Raw genomic sequence first — 22,260 nt, 5'->3', positions numbered from 1 at the left:
TACATGATTGTCTAACTGCTATACTATACACCTGAAACTAATTCAAATAATATTGAATGTAAACTGTAATTGAAAAATAAAATTAAAAAATAAAATAACACAAAAAAAGATATCTGGTGTCAGAAGTGTTGTAAGTAAAATATGATACAGATCAATGTTCAACAAAAGTCTTACTTCAGACTTAGGGTACCCCTTGGCACATAAAACAGCAAGAGTTCTGAGGGCTCCTATGAGTTTAGAACATAAAGATCTGTCATTCCCATGCAGAAAAAGATTACAGTTTTTAAATAGACTTTTTAAGTTACTTATTTGGCTGTTTGGCCATGGAGCAATAAAGTTTGGATAACTGTTACCTTATTTCCCACCCCCAAATAGTAAACTTCCTTTCCTATAAATCTCCGTTATGGAATCACACTTATTCCTAAGCAGTACAGCACAGGTATCATGTACAAAGCTCTGCCTGGCCCTGGCTGGTGTGGTTCAGTTGGTTGAGCAACGTCCTGTGCACCGAAAGTTCGCCGGTTTGATTCCAGGTCAGGACACATGCCCAGGTTGTAGGCTCGATCCTCAATGTGGGGCGTGCAGGAGGCAGCGGATCAATGACTCTTATCACTGATGTTTCTATCTCTCTCTCTTCCCCTCCCTTCCTATCTGAAATCAATCCTCCTATATAATAAAGAGGTAATATGCAAATCGTTATCACGCTGTAACGGCTCAGACACTCAATACTGAGGAGAGAGGAATGGGGACCAGCCAGGCTGTGGCCCAAGAGAGGGACAAGCCGCACGCCCCGAGGTCCTGGGCGCCAGCGACTGTGCCTGTGCCTGCGGCCCGGGAGAGGGACAAGCTGCATGCCCCGTGGTCCCAGGTGCCAGCGGCTGTGCCTGCAGCCCAGGGGAGGGACAAGCCACCCTCCCCGTGGTCCCGGGTGCCTGTGGCTGCGGCCCAGGCGAAGCCACTCACCCACGGTCCGCTGCAGCTGCGGCTGGCCCAGGTCCTGGGTGCCTGCAACCAGTCATAGGGAGGGAAGCCTGGATCCCAGGTGCAGGGTGAGGCAGAGGGGGTTAGGGTTGATCAGGCAGGCAGGCAGGCAAGCGGTTAGGAGCCAGCGGTCCCAGATTGCAAGAGGCAGTCGGACATTCCCCCAAAGGGTCCCAGATTGGAGGGCGGGCTTAGGGGCCCCCCCCCCCCGTGCACGAATTTCATGCACCAGGCCTCTACTATGTATGTGTGTGTGTGTGTGTTTTTTAATGAGTTCATTCTAATGGCCCCTAACCCAATATAACTGGTGTCCTAATAAAAAGGAGACATTTAGAATGCACATACAGAATGCCACATGAAGATTGGAGTAACACTGCCACATGCCAAGCACTATCAGAAGAGAGTGACCTTGAATAGATCCTCCCTCACGGCCCTCAGAAGGAACCACATGCATCAACACCTTGTTATCAGACTTCAAGCCTCCAGGACTGTGAGATAAAAAGTTCCTGTTGGCCCTGGTCGGTGGTTCAGTTGGTTAGAGGGTCATCCTGATACGCCACAGTTGCAGTTCCATCCCTGGTCGAGGCACATGCAAGAATCAACCAATGGCCCTGGCTGGTGTGCTCAGTGGTTTGAGTGTCCGCCTGCACACCAAAGGGTCTCGGGTCCGATTCTCAGTCAAGACCACATACCTGGGTTGCAGGTTCAATCCTCAAACCCAGTCAGGGCTCAGGTGAGAGGCAACCAATCAATGCGTCTCTCTCACATCAATGTTTCTCTCTCTCTCAAATTAATTTTTTAAATAAAGTTCGTCATTTAAGCCACCCACTTTGTGGTATTTTGTTATAGTAGCCCAAGCAAACTGATACAGAGATGTTATCTTTTAGACACACACACTGAAGTATTTACTAAATAAGTAATATGTCTAGGGTTTGCCTCAAAATCATCTGGCAAAGGGTAAAGAGGGTAGTTATAAACAAGACTGCCTGACCACATATTAACAATGGTTGAAACTGTCATTATATTAGCCCATTTTGTTTAAGCTTTAGATTTTTATAATAGGTTTACTAATAAAGGGCGTGAAGACCATGAAATGACCATCTCAAAAGAACTATGGAGTATAGGACGGGAGTCCAGGCATCTCAGTGCCAGAGCGCGGTGAACACGGGGAGGTGGCAGCTCGGGAGCAGAACACTTGCCTTGCCTACCACTCAGATGCAGGCCAGAGGGAAACGCTGGTGTTCCCCCACACCTTTCAGCAGGTCATTGCTAATGAGGCAAAGTCTCACCCATCCCAGAGCAATGATACATAAAGAACTCTATTGACCATAGTTCTCTAAAAGGGAGAGTTTACCAAAAACTTCCCCAAATAATCTGTCCACGTCCATTCATCACTCATAACCACACAGTTCCTCCAGACCTGGGAAGGATCCAGTTTCTATTGGGTTCACTGTCAAACTTTCAATGGCATGTTGAAAGCAAATAAATGATAATTACAAGAAATAAGAAATAAGAACTGCCTTTGGTGGGGGGGGGGGGGCCACGAAGAGTTTTCCGTTTGAGTAATCTGAGTAAGAACAGAAACTGTACCACTTTCCAGCTGCGTGACCCTGGACAAGTTATTTCACCTTTCTGTACCTCAGTTGCCTCATCTGTAAAGTGGGGACATGGGACTGTTGTAAAGATAAAATGGGTTAATCCAGCACCTACCACATAAGTGCTTACTAAATGTCAGCAATTTATGGGCCAGTGCTCAGTCAGGCCCTGGTGAAGACAGAGTCACCTATCTGCACCAATTATCTCCTTAAATTGCCTGTTACATTCCTTCAAAATTATGTGGTCAAGATCAACTACCTCTAACAACTGTTTGCTCAAATTCATTGATGTCACAGTGATTTTCAGAGTCCCGAAACACCTCCCCAGAGGATTCCTGGGAGCCAGACAGGGAACCACTAGGCCAGATGCTATCCTACCTTTGAATAGCTCTGCCTTTATCTATCTCCACACACCAGGCTTCAGCCATACCGTCTCCTTTGAAGAAAAAAGTTTGAAAAGCATCCACCCAAAACACCCTACTTATCAGCCACTGCTTTTATTTCCAGCTCCAAGATGTCCTATTGCAGAAGGCAACCTTTAAATGGGTTATTTCTAATATTCAACATCAATGCCTCTGGTGACTTCTTGTTCAGGTCATGGTTAATGTCAATCCCGCTGTCCCTACCGATGTCTTTTTCTGTGGGGCCGAGTTAAAGTGCCTCGTATTGTTAGCTTTACATTGTCATTTATACTCAACCACTCTGGTCTCACCCAACTTCTGTTCAGCAGTAATTCACATACTCATCCTGGGCCAAACAGCATCTGACCAGAGTGTCCAACAGGAACCGGCATGGGGAAGACGAAAATGTGACAGCTCCTTCCCTTACAGACGTCGACATCCACGAAAGACTTCACCTAACAGATTCCACAGCCCTTGCCTACATCTCTTGAACTGGAAGTCATTGCGCCTCTCCCTAAAGTTCAAGACAGTCTTCTCATTCTCAGCACACGTTCATTCACCCCGTGTTACTAGGAGGGTAATCCTTGACTCTTCTATACTAACTCTGTTATTGTTTGTCTTCCCCCAGACTAGATCGCATGGCATCCTACCTTCTTGCTTCCTTCCTTCTTTCTTTCTAAATAAAAACTCACTTGGTTTCCCTTCTGCCAAAGCCTCTCTTAATGATGCTGCTATTTCTACTTCCTGGTGCTGCCAGGGAGCTCCCTGATAATTGATCTCTCTTACTATATTCAGAGCACATATGGAAAGAAAATAATAGGCTTCACTGAGATGTACCAGCTTTAAGAAGCTGTTGTTAATCTTTGGGAAATTTCTGACCTCTACAACTTACCCTCATTAAGCTTTCTTCTAAGTGTAATGTAGATCATATCGTTTCTCCATTATAAGTACTTGCCTCATCTCACAAGAAAATAGCCATTTTCTGAGGTTTCCACCTTATTTATTTGAATGCCTCTTTAGTATGTTCTGAAATGTGGGCATCTTTCTAAAGCTTTAGCCCTTCTTCCAAAGACGGGACATGCCAGACCTGAATGTAACTGACAGGGAGGTTCTGGGGCTCCTCCCTACCACCTCTCACCATTAACGTGACCCTCCCCACCAGCAAGCGACAAAGGAATAACCTTCCTGTCATCATGAAGGAAGGCAAGGGTTTTCGAACATTCCCTACACCCTAGAAAGCCAAACTGGTTACTAGGAGCAGGGCTCAAACTACCAGGCGAACCCCTAAATGAAGTGTTCTGTTAGGGCAATCCTTCGGCCTTACAAAAGAAGAGCCTTTTAAGATTTCCTTAAGATCTAGTTACTTCCAAAAACTGCTTCAAGCTCACATAAAAGCACCAAGAAAAACCTTTAAAAGAAATCATTAAGGTAACTCTGCTCTGAGAAAAACAAAAAACAAAAACCACTATTTTATGCTGCAATTCCCAACTTGTAGCCTTGGTGTTTTATTTTTAGTATACTAGTTACTCGCCTTCCACGTCAAGAACCAGAGACCACCCTAGCTGGGTTGGCTCAGTGGATAGAGCGCCGGCGCCTGGATTAAAGTCCCAGGTTCTATTCCAGTCAAGGGGATGTACCTGGGTTACAGGTTCAATCTCTAGCCCTGGTCAGGATGGATGTGGGAGGCAACCTATCAATGTGTCTCTCTCACACAGATGCTTCTCTCTCTCAGTCTCTCCCCGTCTCTTCCACTATCTCTAAAAATCAATGGGAAAATATCCTTGGGTGAGGATTAATAACAACAACAAAAAAGAACCAGAGACCAACTCATGAATGTCAGAAGCCTGGATGCAACTGGAGGATGCTTTCGTTCTGAAGAACCAACGCCCCTACGCCCCCCTCCTCCCCTGTGCTTAACCCAGAAGGCAGCTTCCGTTCCTGTAGTCAGTCACCCCAGACCACACACGTGGCTGAAACTGTCCGACATGCAGAAACCTCCGGGAGTCTCCTCCCAAGACACTCATCTTCCCAGCTCCCCTCTCCAGAGAAACTGGCTCTCCAGGCCTCGAGGTAAAGCCAACACACACTCTCAACTTTCCACCAGGATTGTGAGTCTGAAGTTTGTACTCCTCATAAGCGTTTGTCAGACCACACAGTCAAATCTTTGCCTCAGAGAATGTAGAGGCTCCAGGCATGAGCACATCCGGGCCCTGCCAGCTTGCAGAGCCTCCCAATGCGATGACGGGCTCCGCGGCTCGGACTGTTTGACACGCAGTCACCGCTCCAGAGACACCATCCGACCTTGACCGCCTGACCCCACCATGAGAGCTGGCTGGCCCTTCACTCTGACACTTCATGTACGTAACTAACGGCGCTCACATGTCTCTCAGAGAGGGTGCCCCTTTCAACATTTGTGAGTGCTTACTAGGAATTTTGATTATTTGGATGAGAGAGCAGGACTCAGATAGTAAGATTAGGGAAAAGCTCCCTCAAAGAAGTCCTTTCCAGCCCGATGTGGCTCAGTGGTTGAGCGATAACCTAAGAACCAGGAGGTCACGGTTCGATTCCCGGTCAGGATGAAAGTGAATCCAGTCAAACCTCTATTTTTTAGAGGATTACACCTGAGTCTATGTAGTTCCTATTGCATCAAATCAGGAGGCACATAATGTATAGTCTTTCTGCTTTCAGCGATTCTAAGAGTAATCAGTGGATTCGAAGTCTATTCTCTAATATTAAGGAGTCTGGACCTATTAGTGCAAAACCACCACTGTCGAAAATAAGGCCTTGGCACGAAACAGCCAGCACCCTCAGTGTGTACAGGTAAAAGTCATACAAAGTGACTCGTCTCAAAAAGGAAATAACAGATGGTGTTCATTCGCATCTTCAAGGAAAGGAAACCTCACACCACCTTATCCTACATTAATTTTTTTTTTTTTTTGGTTAATCCTTACCCTAGGATATTTTTTTCCATAGATTTTTTTTTTTTTTTTTAGAGAGAGAGTGGAAGGAAGGCGGGGGGCAGGGGGGAGAGAGAGAGAAACATTGATGTGATAAAAACACATGGATTGGTTGCCTACCAAACACCCGCCTACACACCGGGACTGGGATTGAACCTACAATCTAGATCCCTGCACATGCCTATGCTTTAACCATTGAGTGGTGCCAGCCAGGGCAACCCCTCAGTAAATTTTGTTGTTGATCAATATTTCAAACAATCACTTAAAAATTTTAAAGAGGTAAAAGTCAAGAGTTTCAAAGTCTAGTTCCAAACTTTTTACCATTCAGTATGTGTTCTTACTCAGTTATTTGTGTGCCCTTATTTGCCCATCTGAAAATGGAAATGTCACCAACTTGACCATACCTAAAGCAGCGGTCGCCAACCTTTCAGTCCTCACGGACCACCAGTGGTCCACGGGCCACCGGTTGGCGACCGCTGCCTTAAAGAACTATGGATGAAAGTAAAATAAAATATAAAAGTCAGATATGGCAGCCCTGACCAGGTAGCTCAGCGTCATCTCAACAGGCCAAGGTTGTGGGTTCAATCCCAAGTCAGGACATATACAAGAATCAACCAATGAATGCATAAATAAGTGGAACAACAAATCAATATGTGTGTGTTTCTCTCTCAAAATCAATAAATAAAAAATATTAAAAAGTTAAATATGGCAAATAAAGATTTAGTCTCATGAATGAGGTTAAATTTTATCCAAAATAAGAATTTAGTAAACTACAAGCTTGAAAAACCACCAAAAGTACAATAAACTAAATGCTTGAGAAGCTACTGCAATCTAAATTTGAACAGATACTATGAAAGAATTAAAACGAAATTGCCACTTGCCTGTATCCGATATACTACTATACTAATAATTCACTTGCTTAAAATTGGCTGCAACAATTTGACTATTTCATTGAAAGCTACAATACACAAGCAGAAAAATCATATTTAACATGGATCATATTGAAACAAAGCAATCAAACCACAACACTTGATTTGGGGACACATCCTCCAAGCTATTCAATTCCTCAAATAAGTGTTCATCTAAAACAGGAAAATGCATTGAGCTTAACCTTATTTATACTGTTTCCATCTACAAAAGTATACTTTTTATGCATTATATAACTTGAAAAACACTCATGCATATACCAAAGAACTAACTCCTCCTATAAAGATTAAACTCAATGAATAATATTGTTCTGGGTATAAATGCTGTATAAAATATTCTGAGCATAAATGAGTTGTTACCAATCGGGACCCTGGAAAATCAGACTTCTGACCAACTTCCCTCAACTCACCACCAAAGAAACCTTTTAACCATACTTTGCATTTTGATGAAGGTTCTAGTTTAGTGACTCATCAACTGTCATTTTAGAAGACAAACATGAAACTTACAAAGCTAGTTTACTCTTGATTTTTATATTAAAAATACACAAGAGCTAAGCAACTTCCCTTACACTGCCTCTCCAAGTTAGGTTTTAAGAACTTTCAGGTTCCATCATCTGGAAGAGTCAACAGATATTTTCTTTTATCTCTTCAACCACTGGTATTTCAAATTCTCACCATAACATCATTCTTATGCTTTGAAAATTGCTGACACAGACAAATCAATTGTGCTAAATATTTAGTTTGTGTTATGCCCGGCCACTACAGTGCCACCATCTGAGCAAAAGAAAGCAGAGTAACATTTTAAAGTAAAGCCTCAGTAGCAGGTATTTTTCTTTTAAAACAAATTTGCCAAGGAGGGAACTTCATATTTAAATACGTACAATTGGCAAACTCATCAGAAAGACCTCAAATAAAAAGATTCCGTTGGGATGAGACTGAATGAAGGGGATTACCCAAGACGCTATTTCAACTTTTTTATAAGTATCTCAAAGAGCAATTTTTAAAAGATACAGAAGAAAAGCCCACACAACAAGACACAAACCGTAAGAGAGAAAAACTGTGTGTTCTAGCACAAGAGGTGGGGGAAGGAGAAAAACCTTTGGAAAAACCAACAACGGGCTTAGATATTGAAATCTTAATTTTAAATATAGAAATTCTTACCTCCCACTGTAAGTGAGGCGGGATATTTCGTATCTGAAGTTTCCGAATCCTGCAGAAGAATTAAAAAAATTTTTTTTTTAAAAAGAAGAACACATATAAAAGCAAAAGACATTAATAGCCAACATGGGTGTTTAAAAATGACTTAAATTATTAATTCTTTATTAACTAAAAACCCATATATAGTAAGAAAATGCAGCCCAAGAAGGAAAAAGGAGACAAAGTTGGTCACGGGGGGCACACCGAGACCATTTGGAGATCCAGCGCATTAGATTGTTAGGGCTCATTTTTAAAGCCTCTAAAACTGGCAGAGACAATGTTTGAAACACATTTCATCTGACGACTATATTCTAAGTTTAAACCCTTCAGCCTCAAATTAAGCATTGCAGGTCGCAAAGCCTTAGAGCAGAATGTTCTTAATGTGAGATTGCAGCCAAGGGGTGCAATTAAAAGACAGAATTCGGGGAACATGGATGAGCGGTGGAGGGTGGCTATATATTTATTTTCACTATCCCCTGAAATTTAGCGCCTCTTTTCAATCATAAATGATAGCATTAAACCACAGTAGAAGTACACTGCTTGTAATTTGACATCAACATAAATCCGTTCTTTATATATTACAGTAAGTTGTTGCAGATCTTTAAATATCATCTACACTCATTACTGTGAAATTTAGATGTGTTGCTAGAACTTGTTACTTATGTTAAGGAGCACATGTTACTATGAGTTTTAACATTTTGCTAACTGTATTTCAAAGTAATCTATTTCCTCATAATCCTATGTATTTTATTTTATGCATTTAAAAACATCCTAAGAGGTCCATACATTTCAGGCTACCAAAGGAGTCCATGGTAGAAAAACATTAAAAAACAAACAAACCCCACCTTAGTTCAATGCCCACATATGTAAACATGCATATATAGTATACTACGTATAATAATATCTATTACACACAAACCCACATTCTTTTTTCAACACTGTCAGAGAGAGGAAGAGGAGGAGAGGGACAATAATCATATGAGATTTTAGCACAGATGCCAGACACCAATCATAGCTATTTTTATTTAAAAAAAAAAAAAAAAAACCCAGCCGGCGTAGCTCCGTGGTTGAGCATGGACCTATGAACCAGGAGGTTCAGGGCACATCCGTCGGTAGCGGGCTTGATGGGGATGGGGATGGGGATAGGGAGTCGTGCAAGAGGCAGCCAATCAGTGATTCTCTCTCATCTATGTCTCTCTCCCTCTCCTTCCTCTCAGAAATCAATAAAAATATATTTAAAAAAAAATAGACTAGCAGTTAGGTTTGACATCTCACGTGAAATAAATTACTTAACTTCTAGAATTAGAAACATCTTAGTTTTCCTTTCCAGGTCAAATAATCCACTTATTTTGAAGTACCACAGTAAAACACCAGATTAGACAAGAGTCATAGCCTAGTCTTTTGTCCCTTCTACTTCCCCCAAAGCATGAGAACAAATGCTGCCAGAGGTACCGCCTATCCCTTAGGAAACCCTAAAGAATATGTACAGTGGGGCCTTGACTTACGAGTGTCCCGACTAACGAGTTTTTCGAGATACGAGCCGTCTCTCGGCCGATTTTTTGCTTTGAGTTGCGAGCTAAAATTCGGGTTACGAGCCAGCTTCAGATACCCCACCGCTAGTTGGCGCAGCGAACGCCACAACATCAGCCCAGCATCACGTGTCTCACTCGTTCACTTTAAGCAGTTAGCTCTTAGTTGAAGCATCAGTGTTGTGCTCGCATTTGTGCTTGCAGTTATTTTACAAAACTTCGTTTTTTGGGTGTCCTGAATGGATTAATGGCATTTCAATTCATTGTAATGGTGAAAATTGATTTGACATACAAGTAATTTGAGTTACGAGCTCCGTCACGGAACAAATTAAACTCGTAAGTCAAGGCCCCACTGTATATTCTGTTTGTAATCATAAAGTGGATAGTAAGACGCATTCTTACATTATTTTTGAGACAATAAAACAAAGTGCAGTCACCAGGAGCAATATACCAAAGAGATAGTGAGAGTGTCAATTTAAGAAGAGAAAAAAAGATTTTAACCACCACCCAATCTCAATTTACATATGACATGCTAGTGTGAGATTTGCCTTTTTTTTAAAAAACTCATCTGCTAATCATAGTAAAAGCTGCAGGATGTGTACTATAGCTTTGTTTTTGTATAAGGTTTTATATTTTCTACAAAAGCCTTAATACACAGATTTCAAAACTGCTATATATTGCTTTAGTTAGCAGAAAAGTTACTCACATTGTATAAATATTTACCCTGGGTAACCAAGGAAGGAAGAATTACTACAGATATGCAAATACTAATCTGTTTAATCAAACATCTGACCCAGTAAGAATTAGCAGCACAATCTTGAGAAACTAAGCATTTATTACCATTGGACTCATTCTTCTGGTATATACTACCAAAACTTTTTTCCAAAAGTACACATGTAAATGTACATACAGAGTTCTGGTCAACTAGCAGGTAATTATTCATATTATAAGAACAAGTATTCACTTCACAGGACTCCCAATAAACCTTTATATAGAATACTACGTTGTGTATATCATTAACCATGTTTCCCAATGCAATCTTCAAAATGTACATCCAGCATCAACCCGTGCACCTGGAGGTCACCAGTTCGATTCCCAATCAGGGCACGTACCCAGGTTTCAGGCTTGATCCCCAGTGGGTGGGGGTGGGGGGCATGCAGGAGGCAGCCTATCAATGATTCTCTCTCAGCATTAATGTTTCTATTCCTCTCTCATTCTCCCTTTTTCTCTGAAATCAATACAAATATATATATTTTAAAAACATTATCATCTGCTTCCCATGTGAGCTTTTAGAGTTGTTTTATCTAGGTTTGATTCCAAATACTTAAGAGTTGGTAGAATTGATATTGGCATTTGTTTCTATTCTATGGTGACCAAAGCACTGAAGTTCAATTTAACTATCATCAAAATTAAGTTCTACACACCAACGTAGTAGAAATAGCACACACACTCCGTAAGAGCAGGGTGTTGGGCTGTATTCAGAGCCTAGAGCAGTGCTTGGCACCTGGGAGGCACTCACTCAGTAATTATATTAAATTGTGTTATAATATACAGAAGGAAAAGAAAACAGGACTCACAGATCCGCCATCCAGAAACAACTAACATTTCCAATGATTTCCTTAAAAATATAAGGGGAGTGCCCTGGCCAGTGTGACTTGGTTGGGTGAGCGACCTCAGGGCACTGAGGGCTTGGCTTGCCAGGTCGATTCCAGGTCGGGGCACATGCCCAATCCTTAGTCAAGGTGCGTGCAGGAGGCAACAGATCTATGTTTCTCTCTAACATCGGTGTTTCTTTCTCTCTCTCTCTCTATCTCTCTCTCTCTCTCTCTATCTCTATCTCCTTCTCTCTCACTCTCTCTTCCTCCCTGCCTCTTGCTCTAAAATCAATTTTAAAAAATTAAAATTAAAAATTACAAGGGGGGCGAGAACTACCACACTTAAGTCTGAGAGCAAAAATCATAAAAAGGTATTTAATTACTGTGTTATTTTAAAAAAGAACCCCAACACAATCTATTTATAAGTTAACCATATAGAATTTAAGGGTTTTCCCCCAGAGAGAAAAGTAGGTAAAGTTTGTTTAACATGTGGGCTTGAAATATTAGTTACCATGAAAATTCAATACTAGTTATTTATTAAAAGCAATTTAAATTACAGGATAACGAGCCAACAGAAAAGCTCATGTAGGCTCCAAAGGGCGTCTTCAAGAGCTGTAGTCATCAGTGAACTGGTTTAAGTTAACTTCAGAGCAATTTTCACAGTGACACCACACTCGACAAGCTAATCAAACCGACCACCCTATGCCCATACCAACTTCCATGATCAAGTATGGTCACCGGATCTTCGTTAGTATGCTTACACCTGTACCAGCAAGTCCCACGGCCATGCTGAAGTACACCAGTAAACAGCTATAAAAAACAAGGACCTTTTGGGTTTAAACTTCACTACAACACCATTGTTGCTCCTCAAAAGTAATGAAAATTCCTTGATACCAGATACCCATTCTGTTTACTTCAAACTGCCTATAACTATCTTTTTACAGTTGGTTTGTTCATGTCAAGATCCCGCCAAGAGGCACACGTGTAGAGCTGATGTCTCTTTAGGTCTACTTTTTTTTTTTTCTTTCTGTTCTTTAGGTCTATTTGATACAAGAGTTTCCCTTCACTGCTCTCATGCCATTTATTTGGTGGTCCAGGTCATAAATCCTGTACAATTATTCATTCTGGATTTTATCCACTGCATCCTCTATCATAATTGTTTACTATGTTGTATATTTCTTATATCACAAAGCATAAAACATCTTTGAACCCACCTCACCAAATAGAGTAAGACAGCTGAAGTTACCCATGCTACTGCCTCCCAGAATGTAACCATCACCCCCAACTTGTCGTTCTCATGCCTTTTTTAAAAAATACATTTTATTGATTTTAGAGAGGAAGGGAAAGGGAGAGAGAGACAGAAACATCAATGATGAGAGAGAATCATTGATTGGCTGCCTCCTGCACGCCCCACACTGGGGATCGAGCCCACAACCCAGGCATGTGCCCTTGGCCGGAATCTAACCTGGGACCCCCTCAGTCTGCAGGCCGATGCTCCATCCATTGAGCCAAACCAGCTAGGGCTCTCATGCCTTTTATTTCTAAGTATTTAGTATCTCTTAAAACAACACTAAGTAGACAAAATACTAATATCAGTCCTTAAAGATGACCAAAACTTCACACTAAAAATCTAGTCAGTGTTCAAACAGCCACAATTTATAAAAAAAAAAAAAATTGTTTTTACAATTGTTTCTTCAATCAGTATCCAAGGAAGGTCCACACATTATACTTGGTTGATTATGACACTAGTCTCAATCTATACATTTCCCTTTTTTTCTTACCACCTACTTGGAGGTAAAAAATCCCAAATCTACCATTTGTCCTGCCTGGATTTTGCTCATTTAAACCCCCATGATGGTGTTTAATATGTTCCTCTGTGCCCCACACAAGCGGTAATTAAATCTGAAGACTCAATTTGTTTTTTGCTGCTGCTGTTTGGTTAAGAGAGTCAATAATACGTCACAGGGGGTGTGTCGTACTCCATGAGGAGATCATGGGGAGATCCATTTGTCTCTGGTTGCCTTCCTAAAATGTTGCAATCCCTAATGATCACTGCCTAAACCAGTGATGGCGAACCTATGACACGCGTGTCAGAGGTGACACGCGAACTCATTTTTTTGGTTGATTTTTCTTTGTTAAATGGCATTTAAATATATAAAATAAATATCAAAAATATAAATCTTTGTTTTACTATGGTTGCAAATATAAAAAAATTTCTATATGTGACACGGCACCAGAGTTAAGTTAGGGTTTTTCAAAATGCTGACACGCCGAGCTCAAAAGGTTCGCCATCACTAGCCTAAACACATTATTCCATTCAAAGCTGAAAAGTGGTGTCTTCTGTGATTAGGCTGAAGTTCTTCCATAAAGAACAACCTCCCTTATCAAATATTTGGACACCCGGGAGCACAGTACGTACAGTGAAGGCACGATAAGTACTGGATTCCTCCACCTCTGCAGCTGTTTTGTGCCCCCTCTCCCACACCCTCACACACTCACCTCTGATTTCACCCGCACACACTGAAGCTGTCTGCCTCCTTCCCCCTAAGCATCCATCTTTCCTTTTTACCTCAGGGCTTCTCCAAAGTGTCAGAAGAGTTCGTGAGCAGCCAGCCCAGAAGCACCTGAGAGTTGAAACCCTTAAAACAACCTGCAATTTACAGGCTGGGAGGTGGGAGCCAATAGATAAATGCCCAGGCTACCAGCAGGGAGGCATTCTGCACTTTTCTCTAAGGCCCCACCCATTTTCTTATGGCCAATCAGTCAAGTACCCTTCATTGGCTTTTCCTCATTCCCCTTTTCACTTTCCCTGTTCCTCACTTTTGCTCTTGGAAATCATCTCCAAAATAAATCAGCTTCATGCAAGTCCTCATCTCAATCTCTTCTTTCAAGAGCTCAAAGACATCATTATTGTCAAAATTTTCAGTTGGTGCTCTGGCATTGTGCAAAGCTGACCAAATGTTTATTTTTTTCAGAATGATTATAAATTCATGGATTCATAGAGATTCTGTATGTATCAATCCATTGCATTCATTCTTTCTGAAGCTCAAACTGCCCTGTCTTTGTCAGTGGAAGCCTCTTCAAGTTGGTTTCTGCATCTTTTGGCATGACTCAAATAAGCTCTGGGAGCTCTATTGCTTTCTGTTCTGACTTGATAAATCCAGGTTCAACTTGTACACTTCCTGCCCCCATCTGCAATCAGCCTTGGTCCCCCTCCCTTTTTTTTTTTTATTTCAGAGAGAGGAAGGGAGAGGGAGAGAGGGATAGAAACATCAATGCTGAGGGGGAATCATTGATCGGCTGCCTCCTGCAGGCCCCCCTACTGGGGATTGAGCCCACAACCAGGCATACGCCCTGACAGGGAATCAAACCGTGACCTCCTAATTCATGAGTCGATGCTCAACCACAGAACCACACAGGCCAGGCGCAATGGTCCCTTTTAAATCAGAAATAATACAAAGAGACACAATCTGGTCACTAAGGTGCTCACTGTTGTTGGGTTGGTCATTGCTCTGAGATCAGAGCTAGAAAATATACATTATGTTTGAAAGAGAAATAAACCATGTGTTCATAACGATATTTCCAATTCACATTTTAGATTCCTAGTTTTTTGCCAAAAGTCTTTGGTAGCTGCATCTTTTCTTCTACTGTAAAGTTTGACAACAGTTTAAACAAGAATATAAACAAGAAATGCTTTATGTGTCCCCCCAAAAATGTGTCCTGTTGCAGCCCTTGCCCCCTATGATGGTATTAAGATGCAGGGCCTTTGGGAAATAGGTAGGCTTAGTTGAGGTCATGAGGGTAGAGCCCCCATAATGGGATTACTGTCTTTTTAAGAAGAGAAACCAGGCTCTCTTCACTGGCACCCAGAGGAAAAAGCCACGTGTGTCTACAGCCCAGAATGCATCTGTCCACAAGTCTCACCAAGCACCCAACCAATCTGTCTTCACCTTGATCTTGGACCTCCCAGGCTCTAGAACTATGAGAAATAAATGCCTACTGCTTAAGCCACCCAGTCCGTGGTATTTTGTTATAGCAGCCCAAACCACCCAAGACAATATCTATTATCTCATTTAACCCTTGCAGTCAGCATTTTATAGACAGGAATCAAAAGCAGAAGTTTAACTTGTCCAAGTACACACTGCTAATGTGTGGCAGGGTCGGAATCTATATCTGGGCATTCTGGCTCCAGAGTCTGTCCTCTTCACTTCACTCACTATATTCAGTCTTACTGATTCCACTTGTAATCCAACCAATAATGTAACCTTGTCAAGTAACTCCAGAAAAATAACAGGTTGCACGTTAAACCCAAAAGGTCAAGGGCATGCTAATCCTAAAACAAAATCTTCACATTACCCCACAGCTTACATCAATCAATAATTTATATACCAAGATTCAATACTGACAATAAATGGACAAGGTTGCATATTAATACTAAGAAGAAAGGCAACTATACTGAAAACTAAGCTAACTCAAGTATTCGGTGACCAGTGAGTCTATTCAACAGGCAAAGTTCCCTGAAGGTAAAATTATTTCTATCTTATTCACTGCTGTATATTCAGGTGCTGAAATTGCCTGGCTCATAGCACCTGAGCAATAACTCAACATTGTTACACAAGGAATTAAGGAAGAAAAGTCTCCTTAAACATTACAGTTCTAAGTAGGCATCCCCCAGCTCCCAGGTCTCCATGGGAACAACATCCATGTTTTATTTAGTCCCCTTAACTAAAACAGAGGTGTATTTATCTTTCAAAGCTGTGCACCTTTTCATCATCTATCTACAACAGTCTGACAACCTTAACTGTACGGAGAGAAACTTGACTGAAGCCAGGGATATGGGTTGGTAGCGTCCAAGAACCAAATGCTCTTCTCTGTGCGCTCCTATTACCAGCGTTTGCAAGTGCACACTGCCATCTCTCTTCCTCTTAGGAGATGAATGTCCCTTCAAGGGAGGATTACAGTTAAGGTTCTTGCACTTAGAATATGTGCAAGGTTAAGATGACAAAACATTGCTCAAAAAATAATAGTTGAAGTCAATTGGGCACAAACTGATCCCTGATTCCTGAGTAATCAAAGATTTCTGTAGTCTCCAGACTGAGACTTAATCTGAAAATGTGCCTTTAACCAAAAAAGTTACTCCCAGTATTTCAACCAACCACAGACACACACAGAGTTGAACATCACGGAAGAGTTCTTTTTAAGTAAGAGGCTCACTGCCTGTGTGATTCAAAGTGTAGCTCCTTCAAAAGTGTACCATTCACACAATACAGCCATTTACACATATCTTCCTTGAAACTTAGGGTGGTCACAAGGGAATAAAGTACTCAGATACAAAACCTCTAATTTGTTTGAGTCACACTGAAAATTAATCATTCCCAAATTTTTCCATAGTTAAGCTAATTTTATATATACCATTACATTTTTTTCCAGCAAGACTCATCATATTTTTAACAAGTGATTTTTAAAGCTAAGTATCTTAAAACTTCTTTGTTCAATGGAGTAGCTACTAGCCACATGAGGCTTCTGAGTACTTGAAATGAGGCTAATCCAGTCAAATGGAATTGTTCCATGAGTGTAAAGTACATAACAGATTTTGAAAACGTAGTACCAAAAACAGAGAATATAAAATTTCAAGTTTTTAATACTAATCACATGTGAAGAGATTAACATTTTAGACATACTGGGTTGTACACAATATGAAAGCTCATGTCACCTGTTACTTTTGACATCTTACTGTGGCTACTAGAAAAGTTAAAATTTTACATGTATATACAATTTCACATTTTTCAATTGGAAGAGCTGATCTAAAACTTAGTATACTTGATACTCAAGGGTAAAACTAACTGATAAAATTTTATTTGTTTGTGAAGGACATTTCAGGAATAATTAAGAAACAAAATTTCACCATCACTAAGTGACTGTACCTGTGAGAAGAGATATTTTAAGATGATGAAACTTTTAAAAGTGCTGTATTTTGAATATAGGGTATCTCTTCATTAACACTTTTCATTTCACATTACTGTCAATTAGATGTGGTACTTTTCCAAGGCAAATTCTTGAATTTGTCCTTGATCAAGTTATATCACATTCTCATCAACTTTAGAAACTACAATAATCCCACCCCGAGAGTATGAAGAAGGAAGAGAGTTTAGATGACTTCTTGTTTCCAAGAAGTAGAGTTAGACAACCAATATGGCTTATTTTTCCAATTTTAATACGTTTTGTAGAATCAAGCAAATAAAATAAGCCAACAATTATTACTGCTCACAAGAGAATCATTATGAAAATTGTTTCATACCATAGAATTCTTATATAGCAAACACACACACACACACACACACACACAATAATGAAGGAAGACAAATTTGATCCAAATATCTGACATTCCTCTCAGCCTAAGCAACTCACCCTTGCTTTTCCTCCAAGATATTGCCATACTAGACCTTTCAGAGAAGCCTGCTCCCAGCAGAATGCTTACTATAAATGCAATGCTCCCTTCCCAGTCTCACAGCAGCAAATTCTTCCTGCTTAAGAAGCTATTTTACCTTCTAGTGAGGTAAGAGAAGAAAAACCAGGCATGTTTATCCTGCTTAAGGAAGAATAGGTTAGAAACTGTTTCACTTAGTAACATGCTTCTCCTCATCTATACCAATTTTCCCCCAAACTTGAACTTTCACATTAATAAACTATTTGAATCTGTGTTATTCTTTAAACAAATAAAACCTTTCTCAGACATTAAAAATTTCCTATGTCTTGCCTATGATATGTTTGTCAATCTAAAAAAATTAAACCTGAAAATGACCAAATCTCTAACCTAGCTGTCAGAGGTATAGAACATGCCAGAAGACACCACATCAGCAAAAGGCAGATCTAGGAAACTCTCAGCACAAACATCTAAGTTTTTTGTTTTGTTTTTTAATATATTTTTATTGATCTCAGAGACGAAGGGAGAGGGAGAGAGAGAGAGAAACAACAATGATGAGAGAGAACCATCCATCGACTGCCTCCTGCACGCTCCCCACTGGGGACCAAACCTGCAACCCGGGCATGTGCCTTGACCGGGAATCAAACCATGGCCTCCTGGTTCATAGGCAGACACTCAACCACCGAGCCACGCCTAAGTTTTTTTAAATAAATTTCAAAGAAAAAGGATGGGAAACCTGACATTTAAAAAAACACAACAACAACAAAAACCCTAAGACCTATCAACCAATCATAATGTATGAAACCTGTTTAAATCCTAATTAAAATAAACTGGGGGTGAGGTGGGGACTCAATTAGACAACTGGGAAAAACTGGAATATTTTATATCAATGAATTAGTGCCAATGTTTTCTTTATGTAATAACAGTATTATCTATGCTTTTCTTATCCTTTAGAGATGCATCCTAAAGAATTTAGAAGTGTAATAGGCTTGCTATCTTGAATTTGCTTCAAAAATTCATCCGGGGAGGAATGACATTGGGGCACAGAGATCCAATAAGGCTGGTCACCAATGGTGACTTTTTAAAAATTATTTATTTTAGAGAGAGAGGAAGGAGAGGGAGGGAGAGAAACATCAGAGAGAAAAATATCAATCAGCTGCCTCCTGTATATGCCCCGACTGGGGATTAAACCCGAAACCTGGGTATGTGCCCTGACCAAATTCAAATTCTAACCCAGCCGGTGTGGCTCAGTGGTTGAGTGTCGACCTATGAACCAGGAGGTCACAGTTAGATTTCTGGTCAGGGCACATGCCTGCAGTGTGAGCTCGACCCCCAGTGTGGGGTGTGCAGGAGGCAGCCGATCAGTGACTCTCTCTCAATGATATTTCTATCCCTCTCTGCCTCTCCCTTCCTCTCTGAAATCAATAAAAACATCTTTTTTTAAAAAATCTAATGCGACCCTTCGGTCCATGGGACAACACTCCAACCAACTGAGCCACACTGGCCAGGGCCGGGTGTTGATTCTTGAAACTAGGTGAGGGTTATAGAAGAATTTATTATTCTGTCTCTCCGACAGTACTTTTCACATTTCCTCATTTTTTTCCTGCTCTCTGAAATCTGGAAGTCACCATCTTTACAAATAATAAATTCCATCAAAATCAAAGCCTGGGGTTATTAGTACTCTGTACCATGAGGAAGGGAGTTTTAGAAAAGAATTATGATTTACGTTTACAGTGGAAGCCCTGGAACCAGTTCTCCGAGGATACTCGGATGACTGTGCATTTAAATTCATTCTGCTGCTAAGTACAGTGTAACTTCAAATACAGGATATTCACAAACATTTTGTTTTATAACAATGTATATTAATGGAACATCTGTGCTATTTATTTAAAAGGAATCCTTTGTGAGAGTGGGACAACAATTGTACCCAATCAGAACTTATGTCGATTCTGATACCAATAAGAGATGCTGCCGATGAAAAGTTGCATCCTCCAACTAGAACGACTGAAGGCAGCAACATGCAGGAGAAAGTGAGTCATTTCCGGGTTATTTCTTCTGCCATGGCTACAATTTGACAATAAAATTTTAAATGTCTGTCTCTCCCTTCCTCTCTGAAGTCAATAAAAATATACATTTTAAAAATCAATGGAAAAATGACCTCGGGTGAGGATTAACAATAAAATAAAATAACATATCATTTATTCAGGGACTCCTAATGGATAAAAGACTATGCCAGGCATTTGAAATACATTTTCACTCTACCTTACACCAACTGAACTAAGCAGGTATTAATACTCTCACTTCACAGATTAAGGAAACAGTATCAAGAAATTGTTTTAATCGAGGTCAAGAAGCAGGTAAATGAAAAACAAAATTCAAATTCTAACTCCAATTTCCATGCTATTTCTACTACTATAATTTTAGGTGTCTACTATTTGGCTTCTATGAAACAACAACAAAAAAACCAACAACAACACAGATCTCCAAGAAAACTGTCCAATATAATAATAACTACATAAACCCCCCTCTAGAAAAACAGCATTGGATGTTATCTAATTTATATCCACATGCTATAGAAGAGTCACATCAACATAGAGCAGACCATTTCGAGATAACAAAACCTCCCGCCTCACCAAGCAGCTAACATGACACATGAATAAGACAAATAGCTGTGCAAACTGGCAATAAAAGGTGCAATGCATATGATATTTCAAGAAGTTCTCCTCTACCAGGAAGTCCTTTTAAGGGTCCTAAATACTTCTACAGTTACTAGATGTGCAATTTAAAAAGTGGCATGTTAAACCGTTGCCTATTATGGCAAGCTGGAATGTAGTATCATGCTTATAATCACTGATTATATGCAAAAACATGTTACCTGTGACTAACATCTCCAAGCCCATGGGGACACAGGTCTCTTAAAGGAAGAAATTCTTGAGGTACTGATGTAACTGGTCAAAAAGTTTAACATGAGCCAAAAGGAGAGTGGGCACTGAGCACCAAGTGACCTTTGCACAGTACTCACCCTCCAGTATACCCAGGGCACATCTACCTGCCCCCGGGCTTTCTCTGTAACACAGACACCAAGAGTTTTAAATGGTCCTCCCCGCCCTTTAAGTACTCTAACCCTTCTGAAAGCTTTGCTATTAGGAAAGCCATCACAAACTAAACCTGTCATTAACAATCTGTACAGGGCATTAAATTTTAGAGGGCTGGGCTTTAGACTTTAGCACCTTGTAAAAATGTTGAAATAAAAGCTTATGCATTACAAAACACTTAAGAACGTGTTAAACGCGGACCAAGCACTTTAATTGCCTAAAGACTGACTTGTAGAAACAAGTGCAAAACGTAAGCTATCAGGAAAGACTGTCCACCAGGGGGCAACACACCAGGACTTCAGCACACACCTAACTACCAGCCATCCATTCATCAGGTTTTTTGGTTTATTTTTAGCTTAAAAAAAAAAAAAGTCAAAGTTTTAACATTTTTTTCTAAGAGATCCTACAGCGTTAATATACACTTGCATTTAGCACACTCTATTGGTGATTAAAACTAGAACGCATCTTAAATTTAAGAGTAGGATATCAGTGACAAATGTTTGGGATTCTAAATCCCTTCCCGATAGATTTAGCTGTTAGACAGTACTTAATTACCCCTATGTTTAGAACTTTAGGTATTTTTGAACTTGGGAAGGCTTTAAATATATCAAGTGGGTAACTCAAAAACGAGTTTCAGAATTCTATCTTCACTGTGATACCAGCAGAAAAAATACTGTACATGTAAGAGTCTATCTTTTTGAAAACCATGACAGTTATGACACCAAACAAAAAGTATCAAAACAATCAACCAGAACCAACCGCACACACATCTTAATATTCTGCAGATAAAGAGAAGCTTTCAGAATCTTAACAGCTCCCATTCATCCAGTAACTGCAAACCACCTAACACAGTCCGAAGAGTCAGTGCAGCTATGCATTTAAAGTTACTGCCAGTTATGACAATGGCTAAAAATATGTTAATGCACACATCACTCACATAAATGTGCTTTCTTACTTGAATAAAATTACTGTAAAATGTTCATTTTTCTCTTTCAAAATTGTAAGATAATGCTTTGTCTCCCTAGCACCTGGGCAAACTAGTTGTCATTAGATAACTAGCAGGGTTTCAATAGATGAGTTGAAGAAAATAAAATTGCAATAAAGCCATAAGTCACACTGCAAATATCAATAGTTTTTTTAAAATACAATCTCTTGAAGCAGACTTATTATCACTTGGCTATAAGCTAATGTTGAGATTTTTAGTTTTGTTCAAAGTTAATAATAAAGAACTATATTTTCAAAAATCTCAATTCTTAGCATTTTTGTGTTTTTCATTGTTGGAATAACAAGTAATACTATACACACTCAGACTCTGCTGAGACCAATCTCCTGATTTTTCAAAGTTTCAGTGTTTCAAATTTAATCAATAAGTATTTGTTTTATGTACTTTGCTGTTATTTCATTAAAATATTCATCCAGTTCTCTGATAAATTTAAAAATTTAGGGTGGCAGTAATTAAACCAAATTAAAAATTACAATAAAACTAGGGAACTAGAATTTTATGTTTGACCAAGCCATTTGGAAGCAGTTTAGTGAAATTTTAACATTGCAAACTGATTA

General features: G+C 40.1%; 1 protein-coding gene across 2 annotated transcripts in view; it reads right to left on the bottom strand.

Moving 5' to 3' along the window:
- IGF2BP3 (insulin-like growth factor 2 mRNA binding protein 3) overlaps positions 1-22,260 on the bottom strand; it is a 105,340-nt gene that overhangs the window by 58,641 nt on the left and 24,439 nt on the right. For both annotated transcript variants that reach the window (XM_005872278.2, XM_005872279.2), the window contains exon 3: positions 8,022-8,070. In XM_005872278.2, coding sequence (XP_005872340.1) covers positions 8,022-8,070 — 49 coding nt within the window. The remainder of the gene's footprint in view (positions 1-8,021; positions 8,071-22,260) is intronic.

Source organism: Myotis brandtii, unplaced genomic scaffold (assembly GCF_000412655.1).
Source record: "Myotis brandtii unplaced genomic scaffold, ASM41265v1 scaffold374, whole genome shotgun sequence".
In the NCBI taxonomy this organism is placed as follows: domain Eukaryota; kingdom Metazoa; phylum Chordata; class Mammalia; order Chiroptera; family Vespertilionidae; genus Myotis; species Myotis brandtii.
This window is presented reverse-complemented; position numbering and strand designations above follow the sequence as displayed.